Source organism: Arachis ipaensis, chromosome B04 (genome assembly GCF_000816755.2).
Source record: "Arachis ipaensis cultivar K30076 chromosome B04, Araip1.1, whole genome shotgun sequence".
NCBI classification, from domain to species: domain Eukaryota; kingdom Viridiplantae; phylum Streptophyta; class Magnoliopsida; order Fabales; family Fabaceae; genus Arachis; species Arachis ipaensis.
The window spans coordinates 83,507,167-83,519,199 of record NC_029788.2 but is presented as its reverse complement, the minus strand read 5'-3'; the positions used below and the strand labels follow the sequence as shown (position 1 = coordinate 83,519,199).

The 12,033-nt window shown below is 37.7% G+C and overlaps 1 protein-coding gene and 1 pseudogene across 1 annotated transcript; one reads left to right on the top strand and one right to left on the bottom strand.

Moving 5' to 3' along the window:
• On the top strand, positions 147-1,934 carry LOC110271111. Its single transcript, XM_021121287.1, has 2 exons — positions 147-825; positions 1,045-1,934. The coding sequence occupies exons 1-2, from the start codon at positions 449-451 to the stop codon at positions 1,061-1,063; spliced, it is 396 nt and encodes a 131-aa protein (XP_020976946.1). The 5' UTR covers positions 147-448; the 3' UTR covers positions 1,064-1,934.
• On the bottom strand, positions 1,739-11,156 carry LOC107639437 (annotated as a pseudogene).

Sequence of the window (12,033 nt, the reverse complement as noted above, 5' to 3'; positions counted from 1 at the left end):
AAGTTAAAAAAATATATTCTTTTAAATTGGAAAATAAAAAAACACCAAAAATAAATTAATCTTTTTTTGGTGACCAAAAATAAATTAATCTAATATAATATAACCAAAAGTATTAATATAAAAATAAAAAATCTAGTAGTTTAGCTGTTTTGTTGCCCCGTTTTCCCCCTCGTTTGTGTTGGATTATTATGAACCAAAGGAAGTGATTGATAAGTACCTCTCATTCTGAAATAGGAGAATATAAAATCGGAACCATGGATTTGAGAAAGAAATTTATCCATATTTCTTGTAACTCAATTTAGGATCTGCCTTTTGGTGGGCATGCATTGTTGTATCATGACCTGTTTATTCCAAAAGAAAACAAGTTTGAATTAAGCATGAACGTTATAAAGCACGCGTTACAATAATAAGTAATAATAATTGCATATAGTAAAACAAATTTGTAAACATGGGAGAGGCAGAGAAAGAAAGAGTGATTACCGGGGGAGATTATGGGTTGGAAGAAGAGAAAGATGGAGAGTTCCATTTACATTTACATTCACATTCACAAACACAAACGCAGCAGCAGCCAAACACGTCCCTTGCGGATCTGAACATGCTGCTTGTATTCCTTTCCTTAATATACATTTCAACCGATGAGTGCATTGAAGAAGGAGAAGGAGAAGAAGACGAAGATAAGGAGAGCACCCACATCAGAAGGGAAAAGGAGCAGGTTCCTGTGGCCAAGGCATGCACCCTATCAAGAATACAAGACAAGAGAAATGATCCTAAGCTTGGCAGGAGATCCTTTCCATCAAGATTTCAAACTACCATTAGAGATTCCAGGTACCTGCCATTCTCACCCTTTCTATTAATTAATATATCTGAATATGAAATATCCAAATATATATACTAAAAAATGAGAGTATTATAATAAGGAAGCTAATTATTTGTCTAGGATTATGGGGATTTAATAAAATGGAAACTCAATACTATAACACGTAGAAATTGTAGCATCAAGTCATTCACGTCAAAGACTAGGCATGTTTGTTATCTTTTATTCAGGCATGGAAGAAAAATGTGAAGAAAAGTATCGTTCTACTTGTACGTGGGCGTGGATTACAATTACACAAGTTAAATCAACGATTACAGAGAACCGTTCGCAAAACTTTTGCCAGTGCTTTCGTACATATTCTTACGGGAACACCAACACCTTCTGTTTTAGAAGCCATTGATCACAAAATGGATGAAGGAGATAGGGAAGTCTTGTACCTAGGCTATGGCAATCTCCTTGCATTGTTTTCCAGATGCCATTTCTTGTGCACACAAGAAGTCTCTCTTAGACTGCTTCTTACCGTTTTAATTCTGTTATTTTTGGCTAAAATGTAAAAGGTAAAAACTATGTTGGGTTTATAACAACTATAAATTATCTTTGAATGAAAACCAAGTTCATTCAAATACACGGTAATAATATGTTACGCAAGTCCTAGAATCAGATAAGCCGTTCATTATACATTTATACTGAATTCAAAGTAACAAAAATTTGTACTGGAACATAGTAATCGGTTTTGATCCCAACAATTGGTATTGTAAACATAGGATATATTCTATCATGTTCTAGGCATATATAGCCACTCCTATACAAATAATTGCCACAATTTAGATTCAAAAGGCAGTATATAGATTTCTTCCACTAGAACCAATAATTCGATGAAGGAAGAATTCAGCTTACATTTCGAACACTCTTCCACCCAATCAGTTAACAAACCTGGACCATTTGTATATTGAATGAGCAAAAAGAGGAATCAAGACGATTACTTACAGAAATATAACAAAAAGCACCAATTGCAATCAACTACTAATAAAAGCAAACTAATATCACGTTATTTTAAAAGCAAACATGAAGTAAAAAGAAAAAAAAAAAAAAGCCAGGGTTATTGTTTGTGCAAGTCTGGCAGCTTAAAAATTCGCACGAGAAAGCAAGTCATAATAATGAATACACTCTGGAGAGCTATGGAGGAGCGAAACTCCAGCAGTAAAAATGCTTTCTTCACTCGTGCAGAAAAAGCCAAGCACATATGTCGTTCAGTCGTTGTATTGTTTTTCCACAACAGTTATTGCCAGAGAAGATGAATAAGAAGCTAATGCTACAGGATGTTCCCAAGGAAATACAAATAGGAAACAAGGGAATTCATTTATAGAGAGATGAAAAACAAGAAAATAGCCCTAATTTGCCATCTCTGCATCCCCTTGCCTACCAAAAACCCCCAAACAGGCAAACTGATATATCCTTCAGTCTGATATTCTGAACTCCACTCCTAAAACGTCCTTCACCACCTCATTTGTTACAAATGCAATTGCTATGGATGGGACGACCTGCAATATAGAGTTGAAGAATGGTTTTAGCAACATGGGAAAATTAAGGCCTTCGAAAATTGGCTAGTGTAAATGAGAATTGAGATCATCCATAAGCACCAACCATCTAGTAAGGCATTAAACAAATCGAAATATTACAATTTCTTCAGTTTATCACATCCTACAAAGAGGCTGCTATGCACTTGTTCATTGATTTGTGTGGCTACGGACTGCAACCCAAATTAGTTATAAATAACTCATGACTCTTCAAAATAGGACAGCACTAGTGAGTAGACAAGGGTGGAAAATCCAAGGCCAACATATCATTTCTTGAATCAGACCACAGAAACTTCAGATAAGTAGAGACAATGCAACTGGGTAGAAGCTTGTTAAGTTTGAAGTATTAACTAGTGGGGAAACACCAACAAATGATGGGCTAATCACACAACTGACACCAAGTCATCATGTGACAAAGTGAGCAGCACAAAGTAAATCTACAATCAAGTTGGATATAGCAACCAGATTTTGCAAAACTAGATGATTCATGAGCATATTAACATAAAGATTTACATTTACAAAATTGGGCACCAGACCCTTGTATAATGCACCAACTCCTTCATACCGAACAGTTTTCCTAAATGCATCAACCATGCTAGTATATTCAAGTGGGGCCTTTATCCTTCCATCGCCTGCTACAACAGAGGCAGCATGGTTCCACCCCACCATCTGCATTCGTCGACGAATGACATCAAGGGGATAAGCAACAGTTTGCCCAACAGTTCCAGCTGCAGCACCACATGCCAGGCGAGTTGTCACACTCAACTCAAAATCTTGCACTAGACCAAATGGATTGGATTTAACTAACCAATCTTTCAAAGACTCAAACAGCAAAGTTTAGACCTACATATGTGTTGGGAAAACTCAACACAGGTTTAAAACAAGAACCTGTCTAACAGCGGAAGCACCAGAAATAATTTTTTCACAACCTGTGCGATTAAATAGGTAATATCAAAGATACTCCAAGCAACAATTATAATGACAGAAATTAAATTATCAGACACTAGAATTTTAACATGGGAAAACCCCCAAAAGAGGGGCAAAAAATCTACGGGACCTAGTCTAGAAAAATCTTCCACTATCAGAATAATGGGTACACAAACAGTCTTCCTAGTGACACTAGGGCATCTCAACAATCAACAAAATACATCACCAAAACTGGTGAAATCAACATAAACCCTCCACAAAGTGGGTATCTCAAATTAGGCAAAAGAGAAGGCAATACAACTAGTAAGTTATATCCTAATGTTCATCTCTACACCAGGAATAACATACTAAAATTTTATAAGAAATGGAGCAAGTTTACCAAGTCAATATGATCAAGGTTGGCATGCCCTTTTCCCCCAAATTCTTCTCCTCTTCGACGCCGCACTATTCCTTTTTTCTTTGTTTTGTAAATGAGAGAGCCAAGCCTCTCGTTCTCTCTCCCTCCGTGGCTTATATGCCACTTTCTTTGTTTATTTTTTTTTTCTTTTAAAACTTGTGGGTCCCACTTGGTTGGGGATCCACCAACAAATCTCCCCTCACCAACTCAAGTGGGGATAGGCTGCTCTACTAAGTCCACCTTCTCTTTGCAGTAATCAAACTTCACTGCAGGTAAACTCTTAGTCATCATATCTGAACCATTATCATCAGTATTGATCTTTTCAAGTGCATATGACTTCATCTCAAGCGCTTGACGTATCCAATGATACCTCATCTCTATGTGCTTCGATCTGGAATGAAACGTCGGATTCTTGTTGAGATGGCTAGCACTCTGACTGTCACAGAATAACACAAACTTCTCTTGATTGATGCCTAACTCTTGTAGAATTTTCTTCATCCACAAGAGTTCCTTAGAAGCTTCAACAACAGCAATGTATTCTGCCTCTGTAGTAGACAAAGCAACACATTTTTGAAGTCGAGATTGCCATGACACAGCTCCCCCTACAAAAGTCATCATATAACCAGAAGTAGACTTCCTTGAATCAAGATCCCCAGTCATATCTGCATCTGTGTAACCATCCAACACAGGTTGGACACTCCCAAAGCATAAACAAACTTTGGAAGTACCATTAAGGTATCTGAGAATCCACTTCACTGCTTGCCAGGATTAGAGAGAACCGACTAACAACTCCAACAACATGAGCAATATCCAGCATGGTGCAAACCATAGTATACATCAAACTGCCAACTGCAGATGCATATGGAATCTTCTTCATTTCTGCTTTCTCTTTCTCACTTGTAGGACATTGCTGCGAACTCAGCTTGAAATGACTAGTAAGTAGAGTACTAACAGGTTTGGAACTACTCATGCTAAACCTCTCTAAAACATTCTCAATGTACTTCTGCTGCGACAACCACAATTTTTTTCCATTCTTCCTGTCACGAGTGATACTCATGCCAAGAATTTTCTTTGTAGGATCCAAATCCTTCATAGCAAAGGATATGTTCAAGTCTTTCTTAAGACTTTCAATCTTCTTAGTGTCATGACCAACAATCAACATGTCATCAACATAAAGCAAAAGAATTATAAAATCACCATCAGAGAATTTTTAACATAGACACAATGATCAGAAGAAGTCTTACTATACCCATGACCTTCTATGAAGGAATCAAACTTCGTGTACCACTGCCTTGGCACTTGCTTCAACCCATATAAGCTCTTCTTCAACTTGCATACAAGGTGCTCCTTTCCTTTAACCTCGAAACCCTCTGGTTGTCCATATAGATTTCTTTATCTATGTCACCGTGAAGGAATGCAGTCTTCACATCAAGCTGCTCAACCTCTAAATTCAAGCTAGCCGCTAATCCAAGCACAACTCAAATAGAGGACATCTTCACAACTGGAGAGAAAATCTCCTCAAAATCAATACCTTTCTTTTGCTTAAAACCTTTCACAACCAATCGAGCTTTGTACCTTGGCCGTGAGACATTTTCATCCACTTTCAACTTGAACACCCATTTATTCTTGAATGCTCTCTTACCCTTCGGCAACTTCACCAATTCAAAAGTATGATTCTCATACAAGGATTTCATTTTTTCTTGCATGGCCTTCAACTAATCTTCCTTATGCTCATCAGACATAGCTTCCTGGTAGCTGTCTGGCTCCCCAGTCTCAGTGTTCATCACATACTCATGAAGAGAGTATTTCTGAGAAGGATGACGCTCTCTAGTAGATCTTCTCAATTCAGGCTCAACTGGTGGTTTAGGTGAAACTTCAACATCTGGCACCTCAGGTTGAGGTGTAGGTTCATGCAAATCATCACCATCATTATCAACTTGTACATCTCCCCCATCAACAGGAGGTCTAGTGGAAGGACCAGGTTCATCAGCAGCAGAACATCTAACAGTTACTGTTGGCTTATCTGTCTTCTCAAGATCTTCCATAGTTTGGTCTTCAAGAAAAATCACATCTCGGCTTCTAATTATCTTCTTGCTCACCGGATCCCACAATCTGTAACCAAAGTCTTCGTGACCATAACCCATGAAGATACACTGCTTTGACTTTCCATCAAGTTTAGACCTTTCATCTCTTGGAATGTAAACAAAAGCTCTGCAGCCAAACACTCTCAAGTGACTATAGGAGACATCTTTCCCTCTCCAAACTTTCTCTGGAACATCACCATTTAGTGGAACAGCTGAAGAAGAAAGGTTGATCAAATCTACTGCAGTCCTCATTGCTTCACCCCAAAAGGATTTAGGCAACTTTGCATGAGAGAGCATACACCTGACTCTATCATTGATAGTGCGATTCATTCTCTCAGCAACTCCATTATGTTGAGGAGTCTTAGGAACCATTTTCTCAAGCTTGATCCCATGTCCTTTACAATACTCTTCAAATGGACCCCTGTATTCACCACCATTATCTGCTCGAACACATTTTAATTTCCTTCCTGTTTTTCTTTCAACACTTGCATGAAAGTGTTTGAAAATTCCGAGCACCTGGTCTTTAGATTTCAAAACAAAAGCTCACACTTTTCGAGAATAATCATCAATGAAAGTAACAAAATATGATGCACCACCTAGTGTTTTAGCATCTATAGTGCAAACATCAGTGTGAACTAAATCTAGAACATGTGATCTCCTATGAGGTCCAGAATTATGAAATGATACTCTAGCATGCTTTCCAACAAAACAATGAGTGCAAGTATTTAAAGTTGTACCTTTCACGGGAAGTGAGTGCTTTTTGGCTAAGACGCTTAGTCATTTCTCGCTCAAGTGACCAAGACGTATATGCCACAAATCAGAAGAGGAATCATTAGCTACATTCACATCTTCTTTGCACAACTTTGCTTGCAACCGGTAGAGAGTAGTGAGACTATTGTCTTCTCTAGCAACAATGAGAGCCCCTTTGGTAATCTTGCATTTTCCACTACCAAAAGAAGTGCAATATCCCTCTTGATCCAATGCCTTCACTGAAATGAGATTGAACCGTATATCTGGTGCATGCCTAACATTCTTCAACTACAACTTGCATCCCATGTTGGTTTCAAGCCACAAATCACCCATACCAATGATATCACACACTCCTTTATCTCCCAATTTGATCTTGCTAAAATTTCCAGCAGTATAGGAAGTGAAAAATTCACGTTTTGGAGTGACATGACATGAGGCACCAAAGTCTATAATCCAAGTGGAATCATCACAGACAAGATTCACATAACTTTCATCATATGTGATAAGAACATCTTCATAAACAATAGCAGCAGTTTCTTTATCACTATCTTTACCTTTTTCTTCGTTCCTTCCTCTTGATTGTTCTCTTTTCAAGAACCTACAATACCTCTTGATATGCCCTGGCTTGGCACAATGGTGACAAATGAACTCTTTTCTTGGCTTGTACTTTCCTCTTAACTTGCTTCGACTCTCTGACCTGTCAGAGCTGTGAGGTTTTCTACTTTGACTTCTCCTCCGTGACTCTGAAACAAGTGCTTCTGACTAGGAAGAGGCATTAGTCAAACCTCGCTCTCTTCTTCTGGCTTCTTCATTCAACATACTCTCTTTAACCATTGCTAACGTCAACTTTTTTTTTTGGAGCTGAATTAGTTAGTGTCACAACCAGAACTTCCCAACTATCAGGAAAAGAGCTCAACAACAACAAGACTTGCAACTCATCATTCAAAGTGATTTCATTATTTGTCAGTTGGTTCACCGTCTCCTAAAAAATGCTCAAGTGCTTCGGCATTGATTTACCTTCAACATACTTCATATTGACAAGCTTCCAAATCAAGAATGCTTTGTTTTGCACATTCTTTCTCTCATATAACTCCTTCAATTTCATCCATATCTTCTCAGCGTTCGTTTCGGTGTTAACATGTGGATACACGCTAAGATCAAGTCATTGCCTAATCAAAGCAACTGCCTTCCGATTCAGCTTCTTCCATTCAGCATCAGATTTAGTACTTTTGGATTTATCTCCCTCCACAAGATCATACAAGTTCTTACTATACATCATATCTTCCATGAGGGTCTTCCAAATTGAATAATTTTGGGAATTCAATTTGACCATATTCGGTCCATGAGTATTTTCCTCCATTTAATCAGCACAGAAATAAACAACCAAAGCTCTGGATACCACTTTGTTGGGAAAACTCAACACAGGTTTAAAACAAGAACGTGTCTAATAGCAGAAGCACCAGAAATAATTTTTCCACAACCTGTGCGATTAAATAGGCAATACCAAAGATACTCCAAGCAACAATTATAATGGCAGAAATTAAATTATCAGACACCAGAATTTTAACGTGGAAAAACTCCCAAAAGAGGGACAAAAAACCCACGGGACCTAGTCCAGAAAAATCTTCCACTATCAGAATAATGGGTACACAAACAGTCTTCCTAGTGACACTAGGGCATCTCAACAATCAACAAAATACATCACCAAAACTGGTGGAATCAACATAAATCCTCCACAAAGTGGGTATCTCAAATCAGGCAAAAGAGAAGGCAATACAACTAGCAAGTTATATCATAATGTTCATCTCTACACTAGGAATAACATATTAAAATTTCATAAGAAATGGAGCAAGTTTACCAAGTCAATGTGATTAAGGTTGGTATGCCCTTTTCCCCCAAATTCTTCTCCTCTTCGACGCCGCACTGTTCCATTTTTCTTTGTTTTGTAAATGAGAAAGCCAAGCCTCTCGTTCTCTCTCCCTCCGTGGCTTATATGCCACTTTCTTTATTTATTTTTTTCTTTTAAAACTTGTGGACCCCACTTGGTTGGGGACCCACCAACAATATGGAACCTGGAAAACATGAAAACAATTAAAATAAGAAAGCATTAATTCTAATAACAGCACTACAGCCACTACAGCATGAGAGGAGGGGGTGGGGAACTTTAGGGAGTTAATTATATCAGTTGCATGAATTGCCCAAGCACAATATTAAGGTTTGTCATATTTGCCATTATGATCATGACTGTAATCATCAACTTTGTAAAGAAGTAAAAATGAAAAGATCACTCACAACTCCAATGACTGAAGGAAGCCAACCCTTATATAAAGCACGTGGGCATTCTTCCCTAAGCACAGTTGTCAAAGCATGGAACATCCCTCTGTATTGGTAAGGGGACTTCTCTGTCTGCAAATACAACAAAAAGCATACTATAAATATTAAGAGCAGTAGAGCACAAAGAACACGAAGAAAACCAATGTTATATCTTCTCTCTATGTGATTTGCAAACCAAGCAATTGGTAAAAAGAAAAATGAAGGTAAAGATGTACATGTACAGTTATCCTGCCTCGAACCATATCCATTGGGTAAGTTGCGGACATGGCAATTATTCCAGCACATGCTCCAGCTCCAAGACGTAAAATAGGAGTCAGCTGAGCATCCTCTGCCGAAATCATAAGAAAAACAGTTAGACAAACAGGGTTTTATAATTGAACCCACCCCCAGCCCCTTTCCTTTCTTTAATTGAGAAAAGTTCCACTTCTTATTAATTTTCATTGTTAAGTTTTTATAGGTATCTGTAAAAATATCAGTTAATGAGAAAGCAGTAATTGGAGACCAAAACCTGCAATCCCTCTTGCCCAACAGCAAAAACAGATGGGAAAAGAAAACAATAAATACGAACATACCATTTCTAGTTTTTTGCTGATACAGTTGCAGCATAGATCTGAGAGAAAACAATAGTAAGTGAAACAGGACAGGGACACTTAAAAATATGTCAGATGTAACGAACAAAAAACTGAAACTTGTTAAATGAAACTCCCTATATTCTGCAGTTCAAATCAGACACCCTCCTTTTGATCTCAGTCTCTATATTCAGTAGTCAAAGAAGAACAGAAGAGAACTGAACACAATCCAATGTTCAAACCAGAGATAACAACATGGAATGAAGAAAAATAGAAAATGGGAAGTGAATTATACAAAAGTGGATTGTCAAATGGTAAATGGGATTGAGTCAAAATCTTAAATTTCTCCAAACCCAAATAGGTACTAACTACCAATGTGTGTAACTAATAATCCAGAAAAGGTGCTGGATCTAAAACAAATTTTAGAAACCTTGGGGGATACACAAATGAGGTGAAAATAAGGGTAGGTCCAAACTAAAAAATTTGTTAGGTAGACACAAAATAAAACTGTACATTAATAATTAATAATATTCTTGCAAATATTTTATCTTAATCACTAAACATGGGCATTCAGCATATGATTAAGAGAAAACAATGATGTCATCATTAAAGTTAAGATCTCACAAATCTAAATGTAGTGTTAAAATAAAAAAGCATGTAAAGGAGAAGGGTGTTCATGGAATATAGAGGAAAACAACATTCTCATATTTCAAAAATTTTCACCCAGCAAAACCACCTATTTACAGACAAATTCAACAGTAAATTCAGAGTCATCTAAACATCTAATAAATTTAAAGACAAATTCAGAAGTTCGCATTCTAACAAATTAGTCAAAATCAGCCCTTGATGAAGCAAAGAAGCATCTAAGATTCTGAAATTAAAGCTTTCCAAAGGGACAGAATTAAAAACCAAAAGAGTCCTGATAAAAAGTTGCACTAGGACCATAAAATTATAAGCATGCTTTCAAGGTTTCTCCTAGCAGAATCACAAACAAGAGAGAGCAGAGCAAAGAAGCAACGGCCCCAAGGAGCAAGAGAGTAGAATAATATTACAGCTATTACAGCTAGGATTTACCTCCAATTGTTCAATTTGTTCCCAAGGAGTTTAAATTCAGGTCACAATGCTTCAAGTTCATCTATTACAGCTAGCAATTTCTGTTATTAAAAAATGACATGCAAGACATAAAATCACCAAATACCAAATATATAAATTACTAAATTAAAATAGAGCTTATGTGTGAGGAGAGAATAGAAAGAACAGAGAAGAAGCTTCAAGATTCTGCTATGTGTAGAGAGAGATCTCAATCTTCTATTCCTGCCACTAACTAAACTAACTTCTAGATAAATATGGAGCTAACTGACAAAGAGATATATTACAAATTTAAGCTTCATAATAACTCGGTATATTCAAGGTTTTTTTGCAGAAGAAAAAAGAACCAGAAAAACTATCGTAAGTCATTTTTGCAGGCTCGTGTGTTTTTCTAGTGAGAAAATCTAATTAGTAGATTTCTGTGGTTGCAGAAGATTCCAAAATAGATATGGTGAAAAAGCCCTAACATAATGGATCGAAATTTGGATTAGAGAATAGAGTACCTACCTTAACAAATTGAACAAATGGAAGTTATCAGATAGTAATAACGGAACAAATTGAACTCCTTGTAAACAAATTGAACAAATCAACTAGTAAAGAAATTGGAATAAATACCCATAGTAGTCCCTGAGATTCATGCAATTACTCATAGTAATCCCTAAGATCCCGATTTTCCTATTGTAGTCCTCCAGATAGAGCTCCGAGCACTCAAACTAGTCCCTGGCCATATTTCAGGTGATGATTCATCACCTGAGCGCTGACGTGGCCTCGGATTGCCACGTGGGACGGGTCCCAATGGCTAGCTGAGCTAGCTAAGTTCCAATTTTTACCCAGATTGGTCCCTCTTATTATATGTAACCCTAAATCCCCAAATTCTCAGATACTTCCCCTCTTCGTCTTGTTCATCTCTTCTTCTTCTTCTTTCATACACTTCTTACTGTTCATACACTCCCATCTGGGGCTGCTACTCATGTCGATGATGGGTGGAGGTAGCACTGCAGGTGGAAGCTCTATTCATTCCCCATCTAGCTGGAACCGGACTAGAACGCAAACAAAGAGCAGAAGATCAGCCCCGCCAGAATGGTGCGGCTGTGGCTGTCGGCCAGTTCTCAGATGGTTTGGCACAGATTCGAATCCGAATAAACCGTTCTATGGTTGCCCCAATTATAATGTACGTTAGAATAATTACTTGTGTTGTTATGATTCTCCTCCCCTGACTGTTCTTGTGTTGTTATGATTCTCCTCCCCTGACTGTTCTTGTGTTGTTCATCTCTAAACTTTGATCCTTTATTGGTTACAGACAAGTGGGAAGAGATGGTGCGGGCTTTTTGTGTGGGCAGATTCTGTGAATGAGGAACAGGTTGAAAAGTCAGAATCGTGTGGTGATGAAGTGAAGATCAACTTTGATTGGAGGCTTCGAAGGTTGGAGGAGGATGTCCAGATGCAAAAAGTGATTACCCAGTTGTTAGTGTTAGCTGTGTATGTATTGACA

Bases quoted from the DNA above. Each gene is read 5' to 3' on its own strand.
- LOC110271111 (XM_021121287.1), top strand. From the start codon at position 449: ATGGGAGAGGCAGAGAAAGAAAGAGTGATTACCGGGGGAGATTATGGG.